Source organism: Dermochelys coriacea, chromosome 10, assembly GCF_009764565.3.
Source record: "Dermochelys coriacea isolate rDerCor1 chromosome 10, rDerCor1.pri.v4, whole genome shotgun sequence".
NCBI classification, from domain to species: Eukaryota; Metazoa; Chordata; order Testudines; family Dermochelyidae; genus Dermochelys; species Dermochelys coriacea.
Window position 1 is genome coordinate 22,189,310 of NC_050077.1, and position 18,487 is coordinate 22,207,796.

An 18,487-nucleotide genomic window follows, 5' to 3' on the forward strand; every position below is an offset into this window, starting at 1 on the left:
ATGCCTTTAAAAATTCTTGTCAGTGACATGCAGTTAAAAATACGCATACAGTATTGGAACAGTGTTCTCCAAGAGAATATAACTATTAAAATATTTGTCACTTTAATATAGCAATATATGTTAAAAGATACAACTGGCAAATGAAAGTATTGATGTATAAACTGTCATATTTCCAAACTTTGCACTCAGTGTAAGATAAAGATAACAGTAGAGAGGAACATCTGATTGCAGTCTTCCCAGTAATACAGGCTTTCTTATCTTGTTCCTTCCTCGTATCCTCCTCTCTCTATTCTACTTTATCTCCTCTGCTGTCATCTTCATTCCAGTTTTCACAGATCTACATGCAGTCTTCAGGATTCCTTTATTATTTGCTCCCACCTCTCTGTGTTCCTAGTGCTAATGTCTTCTTTTCTGTGACATATGAAGTTCAAGTGATCACCTGCTAGTATTTTTCATTGTAGACTGTCTTGTTAATCATGTTTGTATTTGATTTGAGTCTGTTCTCTGAATCATTTTGGAATTGTTTCAGGATCAAAATAGTATTTTAAAAATCCCACTTTTTTAACATACAAAAATCATCATTTCCCTCTAAATCTTTTTTGTTTGTATCTTCTGTTATTCCATTATCAACTCAGTTTAACTAATAATTTGCTTTCTATTTTATTGCAACAAAGAATCTGTAAAATAATAGTCTGGTATATCTGTAACTGTGTACGAATATATTGACCTTGCCAAATTTTCATATAGGTCTTTTGAGCAATGTTTGTATTCTATTTGCCTGGAAGTCCTTCTTTGGCTGTGCCCAGCTTCTCAGCAGTATAATTTTTCTCACACGTAATAAGTGTTTGGACTAAGGCAATGGGAAAATTGAGTTGATTTATGAAGGAGTTCTTGCATAGTAAGTTTTTTTTTTTTGCAGTTAAAATCAGTATGAAATCAGATGCATTACAGCACAAATGAATCTGATCTTATATATTATGGATTTAAGCAAAATGTCATTTAAGATAATTGACAGGTATCATATATTGCAAGCAGTTTGCAAACATCAGATTTTTAGAGGGTAGAACCATCTTGAAACTATTATAATGCACATAATTTTGATGCCTTTTGTCTCTGAAATAGCTAGTGACGTTCTTTTCTGTGCTTATCCTATATGGGCTAATTATATTTTCTGATCCTTAAAAATGTAAAGAATTAATTCTGTCACCAAGATGGCCCATTCTTCTTCAGACTGGTGGTTGGTTAATAGGGTTTCCGACTGTCAAAATGCCATGGTAATAATGTTTTTCAGGAGTCCTGAAGTCCCTACACGTTTATATCCTCTTATGTATGAAATTCTGACTTGATCTTTATTTTCCATCTGCTACCTATTTAAGGAAGAATACTGAAGAAGATAGTGAAGGGAAAGGACTTTGCTAGTCATCCAAATTGTGCCAGGCGCACTCATCATGAAGTCCTGGCCATGTCAATAGCTTCCCTATTTTGGCTTACTCTCCAAAAAGATCTTTTAGGTCAGGAGTCTGCACTCCCCTGTGTCTTGCAGCATTGCTGCTGCATGGGTTTTCCTGAAAAGGCAAGGTGATTACTGTTCTTTTCAATTTCCATTAAAAAAAATCTACATCATATGTTCGTTATAGTATGTGGAGAAGTCTTCAACTCTTTTCTAAAGAAAGAAAAGTGAAATCATTGTGCTGCCCAATTGTGGACTATTCTTGTGATTTCAGATTGAAGTGCTCCATCGTTAGACGTACTTTAGAGTCTGTGAGATCTCACCCCACATATTGAGGTTTTTGTTTGTTTTTTTTAGAGTAGCTAACAGCACTTCAGAATGAGGTACCCTCTGTCTCACTGGAAGATGAACCTGGGCCTGAATACAATTCTCTGAGCTTGTTAGAAAAGATGCTTTGATGCAAAAGATGGCCATTTGATCAGCTAAGAGAGCAGGGAGAATTACAGCACTCCTAGGCATGTAGCTTTAGTTAATTTACCTCCAATACAAACTGCTCATTAAAACTATTCCACATTTTAAATCTAAGATCATTTCAAATTTTCACCTTAGTTAGGAAATCTCCTTACCCTCTTTGCATCCTGTAGTTAGTAAAGAGAATGGAAAAGGCTTCACACCTTTAGCATTAAGAAGACATTCATATTTGCCTTACCTGTATCTTAGTATTCAGGAGGTCCAATTATCTCATTTTCGTATTGTGATGAGAGGAGAAGAAAAGTGGATGATGTCCATTCTTTTGGCTTAGCATAAGAAGATTTGAAAAACAAAATTAAGAAAAAGTAACCTTTTCTTCTGTAACTTTAAAACTCAAAATGTTCATATTAGGCCAGTTTCTGAAAATACACGTTTGCAAAGCTTTGAAATCAATGGGCCTACTTGTGAGAAAAATTATACTTGTGCTTGCACGGTTAGAGCCAAAGAGAATTGCCAATACTTCAAGATGCCTTGCATACCAAATAATTTTTAAATACTTCTAGATATAGTAAACAGTAAAATGTTTAAAAGATTCTTAAATATTTTTGAAAAACTTGGCAGGCTATACTATTCTATTTAAAATTAAATGTGATGTGTTATATATTTTCTGTATTTTATTTTCCTGTGAAAACAGACTGGTTAACTCATCCTCCTTATTTGACACATAAAGTTAATTCTCTAATCATTACATTAAAATCATTTCAAAAGTTGGTTGTGGTGCTGCAAACAGAGAACTGTGGCTTTCAGTAGGGTATTACCCATCAGAAATTAATAAATCCTTAAAAGACCAAATTTTCAGACATCCTTAATATTAAAGAATGAGGGAAAAGAAATACATAAAGACATAGTTTTTCAAAGAGCTGAAGTGCTAGCCTCCCTTGATGAGGATGGGAATTGTGCCTGTAAAATACACTAAAATACAGTAAATTACACTAGAATGAATTGTTGGCACAATTCAGACTACTTAAATATACAGCTTGTGCCTGCAGTTGGGTAGTTAGAGGTGCCAATATTCATATTTTCACCCATAGTTTAATTGCAGTTGCAAATTGTGTCCACTGAAAAGGAGGGGTACCCACTTGAAAAGGTTGCCCAAAATTATATTACATAAATGGAAAATTTTCTCAGCAGAGCGGTTAATAATCAAAAAAATTTCTTTTGAACATGTGGTAAGATAGAAGAATATTACAGATATATAAAAATATTTACATAAGACCAATTTACGTGATTGGTACACTTAGTAAAGGGAATTTTAGATTCCTGTTTGAACATTGTACTTGAATATTCATTTTTCATGCACAGAATGGAGTCACCAAAGATACAGGGAAAGTATTTTGTGCTCACATTAGCGCATAGATCAAAACACTCTAGTTTATGAATAAGGATATGATTTGGTCACGGCAGTCATGGATTCCGTGATTTTAATGAACCTCCGAGACTTCTTCAGCTACAGCCCCCACTGCAGCCACTGTGGAAGGGGCTGGAGTTGTCAGCCCCCACCCTTCCCTGTGGGGCTCGGGCTTTGATCCCCCTAGGCAGTTAGCCGCCCCTCCTGTTTCCTACCACCGGTTATTTTTAGTAAAAGTTACAGACAGGTCGTGGGCTTCTGTGAATTTTTATTTATTGCCCATGACCTGACCATGACTTTTACTAAAAATAACCATGACAAAATCTTAACCTGATTTATTAACATACATGTACACTTTTAATTGTACACTCTTTTGTTATGTGACAGGCAAAAGTTGTTTATAGAATTAAAGGTATGTTTAGAAAATATTGCAAGGTCTTTTGACTAAGCCACTTAAAATTTAAGTGATCCTGACCATATTTTTTTTTTAAATAAATGTTTGTCCTTTAGCCTTGTATTGAAAATTACAGCTGTAAAATATAACTTTGTTTAGGCTGGTCATCTACACATTTAAGGATATACACTGTATTAAAACATATGCACACAAGAGGATTGCAGTTCAGTGGAATTTTGCAGCCAACAGTAAACTGAGAACATACATCATTACTGAAAAATATCATAGGAATTACTCACATTTGTAGCAGAATAAGTTTGCCATTAGCACAAAAATCAAGTCCTAATGATGCCAAAGCATTCCAGGGGGCCTGAAGAAAAACTACTCCAACCTCCTAGTTGATACTGAAAAGGTATGTTGGTGACTAATATAAAAGATTAAAAGGTTCATGCTGGTGAGAATGGGAAATCAGAAAGACTGTGTAGAAGGAAATGCTCCGGACTGGCTGCTGGAAACAAGAGTAAAAGTTACTGCCTCCTGAGTGTAGTGCAAAAGGAAAAAATAGAAATTTGCAGTTTTAAAAATTTATTACAGGGAGTAAGATCAGTGTGTATCAAAGGTAGTATATGTACATTTTGTAGTGTGAACAGTATCACAGGAATCAGTTGTTTTCAGATTGTTCCTTACTTGTTCTTAAGATTTGCAGCTATGCTGAGTAAATATGCTTCTGCAAAATAGGACCTTCTTTATTCTTTACATAATCTACTTTTTAGACAGCTGTTTGTTTATTGATTAAACTTAATGAGCAATGAATCTGCCTGTCAGGCCAACATAAAGCATATCCACAGCCTCCAGCAATTTAGAAAGAGAGACCACAGCAACTATTTGTCTTAGATATCAGCAAAGGCAGCTCCTTCAGCAACTGCTGGATTTATTTTTAACTACTTGACTCAGTGTTTGTCAGATGATTCTGATGATCAAGCTGCATACTGAAACATAAAAGTACGGAGGAAGCCAGGATAGCTAAAAGGGAAAGGAGAGTGGTTGTCTGGGAAAGGGGGTGGGATTTGGGAGTTTTGCTTCAGAAGCTCTGTTTCCCTGTCTGGAAGAGAGTTAAGGGCTTCAAGCAGATTGAGTGTATTTGTAGGTCAGTCTGGGAAGTAAAGGGCAATGGCTGCTTTCATATGCTTAAAGAGATAATTGCTCAATTATTGTGAAAAGGAACCGGGGAGCAGAGTATTCAAACAGTGTACTGCTGGGTAGCAAATCGGTCTTTTTCCTGTGTTGGATGTTGCCATTCAAAGGAGTCTCATCATGATCGATAGCTCCAAGAAGCAGCAACAGGGCTTTCCAGAGATTTTACCTACTGGAGATATTGAGACATTGAAAGAAAAGGAATGTCTTGAGGTGAACAGCCAGAAAAGTCTCAAGGAAGGTCAGTTACCTGCTGTTTGGGGGGCAAAAAAATGCAGACATGCGACAGTAGATTCAGTCTGTAAGTGCCTGCTCTAAAATTCTCTATGTAATTTTTTTTTTGCATGCATGCAAATACTCTGCTCCCTTTTCAGATCATTTAAAAGGCCAGGTTCATTATTATTTATTTTATTAAGTAGCTCTCAATTAAATGCTAATGGTTAAACAGTAATTAAGTTCTAAAGGAAATTTAGTAGAAAGTGATCATTTCAGAGTGATACTCAAATGCATTTGTTCAGTTCATGGCACATGTTGAAATGTGCCCTGAAAGGATTTCACGAATTGCTTTTAACTAAAGAGAATAGAGCTAAGGATTTTTAAACAATGATGTGTTTCTTCCTCATTTTTAGCAAAGGATGCTGTTGCTTTCTCCTTACTGCTGCATACTTACACAGTTTGCTTTTTTTCCTGTTTTATAATTGTTTGTTTTAAATTTGTTTTTCAGCTACATATTGTGAATCTAAGCTTGCATTGTTCTGCACACTGTGCAGTTAATTGGCAAATCAACATTAACATGAATTAGCTTGTAACAAGAAAAGGAGTACTTGTGGCACCTTAGAGACAAACAAATGTATTTGAGCATAAGCTTTCGTGAGCTACAGCTCACTTCATCAGATGCATGAAAGCTTATGCTCAAATAAATTTGTTAGTCTCCAAGGTGCCACAAAGTACTCCTTTTCTTTTTGCGAATACAGACTAACACGGCTGCTACTCTGAAACCTAGCTTGTAACATTCCAGCAATCTGCTGAGGCATATAGTGTTATCTTTCAGTACTGACAACTATTATAATTGCCACCTCATATGTATCTTGAGTAGTTTTATTAGTATCATTCATTGGGCTGTAGCAGAAATTTTGCCAGGAGACTGCTGGTGCCCAGTTCCCTGATGCACTTGGAGATAACTGGATCATACGGAAGGAGGAAGAAGAGTCTGATAGAACTCCACTGCCTAGAGCACAGCTCCTCAATTTCTGATGCTGGCATCCTCAGCACAACTTGTAGTCCTTTGCAATCAAGACTCCAACAACATTTACCCTACCCAGGCAGCCAAAAAGCCATCTCTTTTAGTAGACAAAATTCCTTCTCCCTCTATGTGTCTTCCTGCATTGGCCTTCTTCATACCACTGGGCTCTCTGGATGATCTGTAGTTGAGCTAGAGCACTCTCCTTGGTTCCTGTGAGATAGAACTGGAATTTTGTTCCCTCAGGAAACTATGCCTTCTGAATTGAAATAATGTAAGCATAAGGATCTAAAATATATTGGTAAATTTTAAGAAGGGAAAATTGCATTGCAGTTATTACTAGACCAGATCAGAACATTCTTGCCAGTTTTTCTTAAACAAAAAGATTGAAACTTTTCAACCAGCTCTAGATATGGCCAAGGAGAAAACATATATTATTTGTTGCTTTTAAAGACAGATTACTTTTCTTTAACATGTGGAAGAACTCCAAGATAGAAAGAAGTGCTTAATGTCTACTGTAGAGGACAGCCAATATCAATGCAGTAATAAAAAAGACAGCTTACACTGAATTTTCTTGCCATAATGAGTATCATCACAATTACAAGCTTCTTGCAACTCTGAACTCAATTAAAGTAATCAAAACTTGCAGTGGGGAAATAGGAATAAAGGAGAAAAGGCAGAGGAACTTGAAGAAGGGTAGGGAAAAAATATGTATTGTAACAGAAAAGATGGGGAAGAAAAGAGAGCTATAACATGAGGAAATAAAGGGAAGGATAAGAAGGAGAGAAAGTAGTGAAAGAACAAATAAGCAGAAGAGTGAGGTGGGTTAATAAATAACCATGTAATTAACATTCTTTATTATATATCTTAAAACCAACTACACTAGAATTGCACATAGTATATAGAATGATGTACTCCAGCTGTACATTACAAGGTTGTAATTCCATCAGAGTGGTGACAAACTACAAGTATTGAATCTTGCAATAGCTTAAATTTATGTATGTCTTGGGGATTAAATTATTTGGTTTATTTAAATATATGGTTGAAAATTGAGGTTTCCCCAACTTCTTTCCCTTTCTTTTTCTGAATTTTTTCAGCATCCTTGTGTATTTGCCTTCCTTCCCCCGACAAATTTTTGCCACTTGGCAGCTTGAATTTTAAAATGAATTGCACTTTGAAGGGTAAATAAGTATAGTAAAGAAATAATAATTTATCACATTTATTTCATGCTTTGACATTCATTACTGAACAATGAGGGAAATTTCTGTTTTATTAATCTGGTTTAGGATGCCATGTATACTACAATGCAAATCTGCCTTGATGTTTTAGTGATACATACAAAAAGGATCAGCTTTGTTGTTGTAATTTATAATGTCACCAGAACATTTTAAGGGCTATACTAATTTATGCAGTTCAGATATATAGTTCTATATTATTTTTTATGTGACACTGTAAATCATTTATTTGAACTATATTTGGTAGAACAGTATTTTCTTAAGTAAGATTATTTGAAATATTAATGATTACTCTCTTACTAAAATAAAGATTTGGCTACTTCCACCATCCCTTACCTTGAAATCCTTTTGGATGGGGGATTTTACAGATGGTATTCACTAATGGTGAGAGCCATGACGATTCTCACAGGAAAACTCAAGAATGAAGAAATTAGAATTCTGCTGGCAATCCAGTATTGGTTAGATGTCTTATTGTAATTCTAGATGATGATAACCATTTGAAGGTCCTAATGTGATTTGCTTAAGTACGTTGAATTTTAAAATCCCTACACAGTAAAGGTAATTTCCCACCAATCAAGAATATTGTAAACTTCTCCCATTTTGATTAATTATCCTTTATCAGAGAAAAAATGTTTCTGTTGCTGAGTGTTAAAAATTACAATGAAAATGAAACCCACACTAATTTAAAATTATAAAATATAAAATATAGGGCATTAGGAGTTTAGAAGGTACAAGGTACATTTCATAACTTCCTGTTGCAGATCAGAGGGAGGAAATCCTAACTACCCTACTTTCCTGTAAACAACCTCAGGCAGGACTACTTTGCTTTCCGTCCATTTTCAGTGAAAAGAATTCAAGATCTAAATTCTACATGTAGATTTGGTTAGAAATCTTTACTGTATTAACAAACAAAAAATCTTTTTAAACTGTTCGTGTAATTTTATGGTAATATCTAATCATATAATTGTATTTCAACAACTTTTTCAAAAATGTCAGACCTGCCTAAGTCACTTAGAAGCTTAAGTCCCATTATAAGTCAATGGGATTTAAGTTTCTAAATGACTTAAGTGCTTTTGCAAATTTGATCCTAGAGTCTTCTCTTGTAGAATAGCATATTTATGTTACAGTAGTACCTACAGGGCTCAGCTGAGATCAGGGATCCAATATGCATACTCAGAAATAAGAGAGAATTCTTGCCCTGAAGAATTTACGATCTAAATAGACAAGAGAGAAGAGGTAGAAGAAAGGGAAAATAGTATTATCCACATTTAAAGCAGAGAGTTCAGAGCCCCTGTCCTGCCAGGATTTATGAACGTGCTTAATTCTATGCACTGTGAATAATCCCATTTAAGACAGCGGGACTACTCACAGGACCTGATTCAGGAAACTGTTCTTATTCAGCAATCACTTTCGTATGTAACAGATTTCAGAGTGGTAGCCATGTTAGTCTGTATCAGCAAAAAGAAAGAGGAGTACTTGTGGCGCCTTAGAGACTAACAAATTTATTTGAGCACAAGCTTTTGTGGGCCAAATCCCACTTCATCAGATGTATGCAGTGGAAAATACAGTAGGAAGATAAATAGATAGACAGATAGATATACAGAGAACATGAAAAAATAGGGGTTGCCATACCAACTCTAACGAGACTAATTGATTAAGGTGTTCTGTTATCAGCAAGAGAAAAAAAAATTGTAATTATAATCAGGATTGCCCATTTCAAACGGTTGACAAGAAGGTGTGAGTAACAGCAGGGGAAAAATTAGCCTGGGAAATTAGTTTTTTAGTTAGTGTAATGACTTATCCACTCCCAGTCTTTATTCAAGCCTAATTTAATGGTGTCCAGTTTGCAAATTAATTCCAGTTCTACAGTTTCTCATTGGAGTCTGTTTTTGAATGTTTTTTGTTGAATAATTGTGACTTTTAGGTCTATAATTGAGTGTCCAGGGAGGTTGAAATGTTCTCCGACTGGTAATAGCCCATCTTAATCAGTTAGTCTCATTAGAGTTGGTATGGCAACCCCCATTTTTTTCAGGTTCTCTGTGTATATATATATATATATCTTCCTACTGTATTTTCCACTGCATGCATCTGATGAAGCGGGCTTTAGCCCACGAAAGCTTATGCTCAAATAAATTTGTTAGTCTCTAAGGTGTCACAAGTACTCCTCGTTCTTTTTAGTATGTAAGTAACTTCAAACACATGGTTAAGTCCCATTGATTTTAAAGGTAAGCACATGCTTAAGTGCTTTGCTAAATCAAGATTATTGTGCATAAAGTTAATCATATTTACATTAGTCTGTGTGGGATTAAAGCCACAACGACGTGTCAGGGAGTAAGTCTGTGGTAGATTTGGAAGTTGAACCCAGGTTTGATGAGTTCCAGGCCAGTACCTTAACCACAAGGCCATCCTTCCTCTCTGGACCTTAAGGCTATATGAGGACGTGTGAATGAGTTTTTAAAAAAAAAAAAAAAAAAGGAAGTCTCAGCAACTATTTATGAAATGGTTAGAAAAATACCCAGAAATTTAGAAAGCATAATTTTTGCTTATGTGACTGTACAGAATTTCACAAAACCTTTGGAGTTTTTTAAACATTAACTTCTCCTCTCTCTCCACACAAAGCAGATGAAGATTATTTTCTCATTATATAAATTTGGAAAAAATTGTGGGAAGTTTAGATTTTATATCTAGAACAGTCCTTGCAGCAGGGATTCTAACAACCTAAATTTGAAGATAAATTTATGTCCTGACTTGTTTCCAAATAATAAATGTTCCATAGCAATAATGTCTGACACAGATTGTTCCGTTCCTCGGTTATTGATGAATGACATGATAGTCCTTCTGGGTTATATTGTCTAATAGGGTTGTTTTTTTTAATGTCAGAAAAATTGCCTTTAAATAATTTTTCTTCCAATGTATCTTTTCATTTTCTACACGCATGCAATGGAGCACATCCTCTGGAGACACTTACACAGTGATGTTGGCTGACATACAAAAGCCTGCAATCTCTGTGGTACAGTTTCCAGGAGTTTATGGGATCCTGCAGGGTTTTTCAGAATTTCTTTCAAGAAACCTGAAGAGTTTCTATGGAACTACTGTATCATGCATAGAGATTCTATAAGCTCTGCAAAGCACTCAACAGTGTAAATTCCAACTGTTTGCACTTATTGACTATACTTTTCAGCTGATGAAACTAAAAGGAACAAAGGAAGTACTCCTCAGAATGTGAATGCTTAAAAGGCTCTAGACATCTCCAACTGGTTTTGAAGTATGTTCTATTATTCACCAAAAAAGGAACTGTATATAAAATGGATAAGCAATGTATATATTAATTTAATAATAGTAAAAAACTCTTTACAGAACTTTGATTCTTATAATTTAAATTATCTTAACACACATAAGTCTCAGATTTCTAACCTACTGTCAATGTATTCTTGTGCTGAGCTGAACTTTCTTTGTCACAAACTGTCATCAGACTAAGATGGCAACTTTCTATTTCATTGTGAATTAGTGATTTTAATTATATTAAATATCATTTAAGATATTATTTATTTACTTCTTGTAATCGACAGGAAGTAAGACGAAAAACCTTTATTACGTTTCAGTTTAGCCTGTGAAATCCTATGCAGTTCGTCTCTAGGCACTTCCCCCAGATCACAGACAGCTTAACACTTCCGTTATAAGGAAATCACTTTTTCTGCAATGGAAACCAAAAGAATACAGTGTTGTTATCAAATTTGTGAATGTTATGGAAACCAAAAGAACACAATGTGATTGTCAAATTTCTGAATTTGGAAACATACAGGATGAGTAATACAGAGTGAGAAACAACATATTCCATAATCCTTCACGAGACTCTACAGTGAATAATAAATAGCAGAAAGAACTCTACTCTCCAAGAAAGCTACTCTCCAAAACATCCTAATATTTACAATTTGAATTTTCAGTTTTTTATCCAGCAATTATACATTCTCTGAAAATTCCTAACATTTAATTCCAAAGTATTTTATAACTATATAAATATGGTACCACACCACTGAAATGCACAGTCCTTGGAGATGGAGGGTCGCAATTACATATGATACAGCATTTTGGCATAATTCCTTTTTCTTTAGGAAAGTGCCATGAAATCTTTAAAGTCCATGCAGAGCAAACAGGACCTTGTTCTTTTTAGTAGTAGTCAAAAGATAAACATTAGAATTAACTACCTGTTGCTCCATTTATGTAGCTAGGAAAGATAAAGGACTGATTTGACCTTCCTGGGATTTGAACCTCTGGCTTTAGTATTCTAGGCATTCCAAACTTTATCTTTAGAGTATTTACCTATATCATTCACTTCGCTCTTGACACACTATTTTGTGCTGCTTTATTGTGACTTTACTCACTCATTGTGTGTTATATTTCAAAGTCTCAATGTCAAATAACTACAGTTACAGGTACATTGTTACTTTTAAAAAGTATCTCAATCCTGTTATTTAGAAGTGATAGATCTATCCAGAGAATCTTTTGTGTCCATTGTTACTGTGGTTCTATATTTCATGCGCAGCATCCTAGAGAGACTTTGGTTCACCAAGAGTAGGACAAGTTGCTTTAAAATAATTTCTGTTTCAGAAAAACAAAAACAGAAAAAAACAAAAAACCCACCACAGACTTTTTGTGGAACAGCAATTAGTTTAAAGGAATCTGTCCTGTTTTCAGCGCTGTCTGTTTCCATGGCAGCCAGAGCAGCAGCCAGCAGCAGAGTTTTCAGAACTCCTGTTAATTTCCAAGGCAGAATGCTGGAAATGCCATTTTCCCAACATCATCTATGTTCTTATCTAAACAGCTAATATCTGCAGTGTTTTAACTTCAGGAGAAATAATTAGAAAATTGTACAGAGAGCATTTAAAACATATTTTTCTAGCTACATTATTTTATTTTTGCCTTTTCCACAGGTGTAATCATTTGAAAGGTGTATACATTATTTTACTAGTCCCTCCCCAGAGATTTACCGTGTTTATAACAAATCTCCTAAACAGCCTGAACTTTCAACAGCCATTTGGAGCCTCATTTCATAACACCTACTTTAAAAAAAATGAACTTTATGTTCTATCTGAAATGCATAGGATTTGGAATTAGTGCTAGGATTACTATGCACAATGTGAGCTCTGGTTTTGTTCAAGACAAGGAGCAGTGATGAAAGCCTGTCAATCAGTATAGATAGCATTGTTCCTACAGGACAGCTATCAATTTATTTTTGGCTTCTTTACATTCCAGTTCTTGTGATTACATATGACTACTTGGAGACACCTTTTCCATAGCATACAAATTACCAATTCATCCCATGATTACCACAGCAGCTGAAAATCACTTATCTTAACTTTGATAATGGTGTATTTACTTAAGATGCTTTAATAATACCATATCTTTTATTTTCTTCAGTTCTACCTTTCACACAATTATCATTAGTCCAGAAATAAGACACATTAATTTGTCACTCTTCAGTAGACCATATATAAAATGCGATGTGATGTATTGATGATTGTGAATTTGCTTCTTTATATATGCTTGCCTCCATGTACTCAAACAGCAAGGCATTCAATGATGTGCTGCAGGGCCTTTTTCCTTTATTGCTGTTCATTCTTAACCTTTTGCCCTGCTTTGAATCTTACAGCATGTGAACTCTTAACAATATTCACTGTTGGGAGATGGAGCACAATTAAACTACTTCTATGTAATCCACAACTAGACTGAAATGTATCTTAGAACAGTAAGGTACATTCTATTACATATGTGGTTACCAGAGAACCGTTTACTCCCTACACACCATCTTTATTCCTTTGTCTGTAGATATAGAGATTTCCTGATATGCTAACACTAAATGAATTAATAGTGCGAACTCTAGCCTCTGTGGAATAGATCCTCGCCTGGTGAAAATCTGCACACCACCACTGAAGTCAATAGACAGGCCTATACTGATTTTTAAACCAGTTGAGGATCTGGCATTCTGATTGTAAGAAATTAACATATTTTTTCAATTAAGTTCCAAAGAAAACATGCAGTAACAATGGGACAAAGGTAAACAAAATTGATTTTATTAGAAAGTACTCCTTCTAAGTGATTAATATATTGACTCCCATTGTGTAAAATTTATAAGGAGGCTTTACTAAGAATCTGAAAGCCAAATGTTAATGTTGCGATCAAGTGCTGATTTTAAATAAATTACACAATCTAGAGCTAAGTTATTTGGCTGACAGCTCAGTTCATAGCTTTTGTTCAGAGGCAGTTTTGAGAATGTATTCCCTCAATTACCCGTGTTATGGAAGAGATATGTCAGATCCTATAAGTTACAAAACAGTTGTCTGTCTTCAGTAGCCTAGTTCGTGCATTGGTGCTAACATAGGCCTTATTTCTCCAAACACTTACATATATGCTTAACTTTAAGCAGGCTAGTGGTCTGATAGAAGTAAATGGAAATTATAACATGCTTAAAATTATGTACATGCTTCAAGACTTTGTGGGTTGGAATAACTTACTAAAATTTGTAGTGGATTCACCATCACTGATAATTTTTAAATCAAGATTTGATGTTTCCCTAAAAGATATACTCTAGAAGTTATTTTGTAAAAGTCCTATGGCCTGTGTCTTACAGATGGTCAGACTAGATGACCACAATGGTCCTTCTGGCCTTGGAATCTATGAATCTAAGGTTCTGGCTCAGGGGTCTTTGAGACAGAGTGATTCTTGGCTCTCTCTTCAGTGGTATGAGTGATATTATGTGAATAATTATGCTTGATTCAGGAAGAGGTCATCATTATTGTTTGTCACTTCAACACCGTAGCCACGACCCAGTATTGTCACTTATCTTTCTGTAATTCAGCATCTAGATAAGTGGAATATGTCCATACAGTGGAAGTCTTGGTTTATGTACTTGTTTTTGTCTCTCTTTTTTTACTGAAGATATCCTGCATCATGTATGATGGTGTAATCCATGCAAGGCAGTTATAGCAACAGTGTAGGAGTCAGTTACAAAGTGCCGATGACGATCCTACAGGATTGACTGAGTTCAGTATCAATTTAGTGTGCATGGCTCAAGCATGACCATATTGGGCCACAGTGCTCCGCAGTTGACCTTCCCTCCCCTCAAGTACACCAGATGTTTACAGTGCTCAAAGATCGTACTATCCTACAATATTTGAAGTTTTTGCTTAGCCTGATGGTGTTTCAGTGAAAGGCGTACACTTGTGTCTTGCTCAGGAACTATGATGATAATTTCTGAGTACACTCAGGAATCCAGCTAAATTGTGCTCAGTGTCCTTAAATATTTTCGACTGGATGGCAATGCAAAGATCACTTGCATAAATGAATCTTCACATGTCAGGGGAATTCTGGTTGGTCATTTGTGTATATGTTAAACAGCCTGGGTAATAGCATTGATCGTTGGGGCAATCCATTGCACTGAGTATGTCATTGACTATTTTCACCACCTAGCTCAACAAAGAATGTTGATTTTTGAGCTCCAAGGAGATGACCTGGAGCATCTTGCTATTTCTCAAAATTCTTGCCAGTTTAAATAGAAGTACACTATTGTTCACAGTGTCATAAGCAGCTGACAGTTCAACAAACACAGGCCCTGTAATTTTACATGTTTCAGTCATCTGTGATGTATTGAGTTAGGTTTGCAACTTGGCCACAGCATGAACATCCTGGGCAGAAACAGCCACTCCAAGTCTCCCTGTGAGAAGGTCTAGTTTTCTGACTCATCTAGGAGTACAGAAAGTATACAGATTTGAGAGATCCTGAACTTTTGTCTCAGAGCAGAGATGTTTTTTCATCCGTAAGTGAGACATGGACTTCATGCAGTAGGCAGCATGAGCTGCTTGTTGGAGCACATCCAGTTTGCTGTGACCATTTGATCTCTGTTTGCATCTTAGGTAGCTGAACTCATAAAAATGCGCTCCATGGTGTTTGACCCCACCTGTACCAAAGGTTCTGGTGTTTCAGCTCCGAGCTTCTGGATCTTGGTCTTCTGCCATGAGATATTCAACTCCATAGTGTGTGTGACATCTTGGAAACTTTGAAGGGCAGGGCTGAAATTCTCTGGCTTCTGTGTAAGCAAGCCAGCATTGTCATTATAGTTTTGTTTGGTGAAAAGTTCTTGACCAGCTTGACTCTGGTATGTGAAGTGGCAAATCTTAATATCCAGTTGATATTTTGATAGAATAGTGCCAGAGCAAGAATGTATCCCTGCTGCACACTTGAGGTTGTGTGGAAACACTGCTCTCTTGCACCAGTACCAGAATGAAGGTCATGCACCAGATTTAGCAGAACATCTGGGACACCAGCTCGTTTCAGTGCAAGCCAGCCAAATCAAAAGCCACTTCGCTGTTGATATATGCCACATTTTTTTTAAAAAAGAAAGAAACATTGTCAAAACCACCTAGTTGTGTAGACCTGGCCTGTGTACACAAGTGTTCTTATTACTTTTTCCCTCATCTTCCTGCCCTTGCTCCCTCTGTCTGTTGCAACATGTCCTATTAAACTGTACATTTTTTAGGGCAGGGAGCAGCTTTTATTGTTTGTTTGTGAATCACCTAGCACAATCGGCCTGATCCTGATTGGGGGCTTTAGGCACTACTAGAATAAAATGTTGATAAATATGCAGCACGGCCACCCACTCAGTATGGTAAATACTGTGCTGGGAATTATATGGCAATGAAATGTGATCATGAAATTATTAACTGAGCATTCTGATTCAATTGAAAAAATAGAGTGGGGGGAGAACATTTAATTCCTGTTAATAATTTATCATGCACAAAACAAAATCACTGTTAAGGGATGGATTTTTTTCATATTTTTGACTGGCAAATTTTCCATGATCACTTCACTCCAAATGAAAAATAGGTTGATTTTTATTTTTAGGGCACACGTTCCACACTGAAACCCTGGAGAAGGCTTATCCTGCACTGTTTTTCTGACAGGTATAAAGTATCACTAATTCAAACAATTAGTGTAAATTCTGTTAACCTTATATATAGGTTACACTTTTGGCAGCAGCCATTCTTATAGTGCTGGTTGTTTCAATGATCTCATGTCATAAGAACATGCCTCTTCTCTCTTCAGTTCACGTGATATTAGTGCTGAGTACTGCTATAATATGACTTGTTCCTGCCCCTTTATGTTATCTGTGCTGGAGGACAGGATTCAAAACTGCAGCCTGACACTGAGGCTTTAGCTCAGCAACAGTTTTCAGAGAAAGCTGAGCAATTCAATCCCTTTTCAGTCAAACTGTTTTTTAAAGTATATTTTAGGAAATACTTATGCCTTATTAAGAGCTTTAAAGAGGTTATTTGGTTTTACTTTTATTGGCAGACATCAGTGTTAGTTCTTTCCTTTTTTCCTCCGGAGTTGGAAACTTGCCAATAGAAATCCAAATCCTTAGGGTGGTGGGTGGAGCTTTGGGGATATGGGGATACAAGTATGCCCTGTCCTCTCAAAACTAATCTGTATATTTGGTAATAGCACAAATGGATGTTGTGGCTAATATTTGCACTTTAAAATATTTTATATGTTTTTGCCAAGCATAATTGTAAAAGTTGAGACTAAAGTAATTAAGGCTAGTCATTATAAAGAATACCCAGTTCACTCTAGATATAGATGGAATAATACCCCTTTGTATTACCCACTTCTCTTGCATTCACTAATTTAACCTAATGTTTAAGTCACTAAAAAGGACACTGCTATTGAGTTTCAGAATTGCCTTGAGATTGCGTCCCTGGAGGCATCTTCTCTTCACTAATTAAAGGCTAATTTTGCCTTGACATTTTTCTGCAAATTCTGCCTAACTCAGAAGGCTTCTCATTGTCACTTTTGACTGATCTATTTATATCTGTGAGGGTATCAGCTTCTACTGACCATGATCCTTGGAATAACCTTCCAAGGGAAGCAGTGGGGGCAAAAGATCTATCTGGTTTTAAGATTCTACTCGATAAGTTTATGGAGGATATGGTATGATGGGATAATGGGATTTTGGTAAGTAATTGATCTTTAAATATTCAGGGTAAATAGGCCAAATCCCCTGAGATGGGATATTAGATGGATGGGATCTGAGTTACTATAGAAAATTCTTTCCTGGGTATCTGGCTGGTGAATCTTGCCCATATGCTCAGGGTTTAGCTGATTGCCATATTTGGGGTTGGGAAGGAATTTTCCTCCAGGGCAGATTGGAGAGGCCCTGGAGATTTTTCGCCTTCCTCTGTAGCCTGGGGCATGGTTGACTTGAGGGAGGCGTCTCTGCTCCTTGAAGTCTTTGAATCATGATTTAAGGACTTCAATAGCTCAGACATGGGTGAGGTTTTTCATAGGAGTGGGTGGGTGAGATTCTGTGGCCTGCGCTGTGCAGGAGGTCAGACTAGATGATCAGAATGGTCCCTTCTGACCTTAGTATCTATGAATCCTTAACATAGCCTCAGAAATGTTTTAAACGATGTAAAGGTTCCTTCAGTGAAGAGCCAACAGTGTAATGATTCTGCTGCTTAGCATAGAATTAGAAATGGATGCAATCTTGCCCTTGTATGAGGAATGAAGATGAATTGTCTCATATGTTACTCCTTTCCTGAGTTGGCACAAAAGCTGCTACTTCAGGGGTTTTTTATTCTAGCTATTTAAAAAATAACTTCAAAATACCCATCTGTGGGCTGAATCACCCTTTCTCATGGTAAAACCTGCATGAGAAAGTGAAAGAGGAAGAAAAGTATTGAAAGGATTCCATTGCTGAACCTCTCACATATTGCTCCCTTGGAGCAAGGGTTTGCCCCTTCCCCCCCATAATAAGCCACACTTCAAAGCCCATATGCGTCTCAGGAGGTCAGTGCTGTGCATATGGAGGCCCTGGATTGCCAGCTCTAATAGATCTGTACTGCCAGGATTTCCCTCTCCCATGGCTGCTGCTGACATCACCAGCCCCATTATGAAACTGTTAATAGAAGCTCTGGTAATATTCATTTTCCAAGTAAGCTCCATTGGGAATGTTGTGTCTTCCTCCCTCCCAATCAGCATGAGGTTGCCCACTCCCCTTCCCTCATTCTCTTTCCAGCTGTGGATCATGATCCCACAGAGC

The 18,487-nt window shown here is 36.4% G+C and overlaps 1 protein-coding gene across 13 annotated transcripts in view; it reads left to right on the plus strand.

Moving 5' to 3' along the window:
• MRTFB (myocardin related transcription factor B) overlaps positions 1-18,487 on the plus strand; it is a 225,753-nt gene that overhangs the window by 125,951 nt on the left and 81,315 nt on the right. For 3 of the 13 annotated variants that reach the window (XM_038417942.2, XM_043493355.1, XM_038417943.2), the window contains exon 1: positions 4,781-5,158. The exons of 8 other annotated variants lie outside the window; for them this stretch is intronic. In XM_038417942.2, the coding sequence (XP_038273870.1) occupies positions 5,038-5,158 (121 nt within the window). In that variant the 5' untranslated portion in view covers positions 4,781-5,037. Of the gene's footprint in view, positions 1-4,709; positions 5,159-18,487 lie in introns of those variants that run through there. 2 more of the 13 variants (XR_006274579.1, XM_038417941.2) reach the window with 2 other exon arrangements.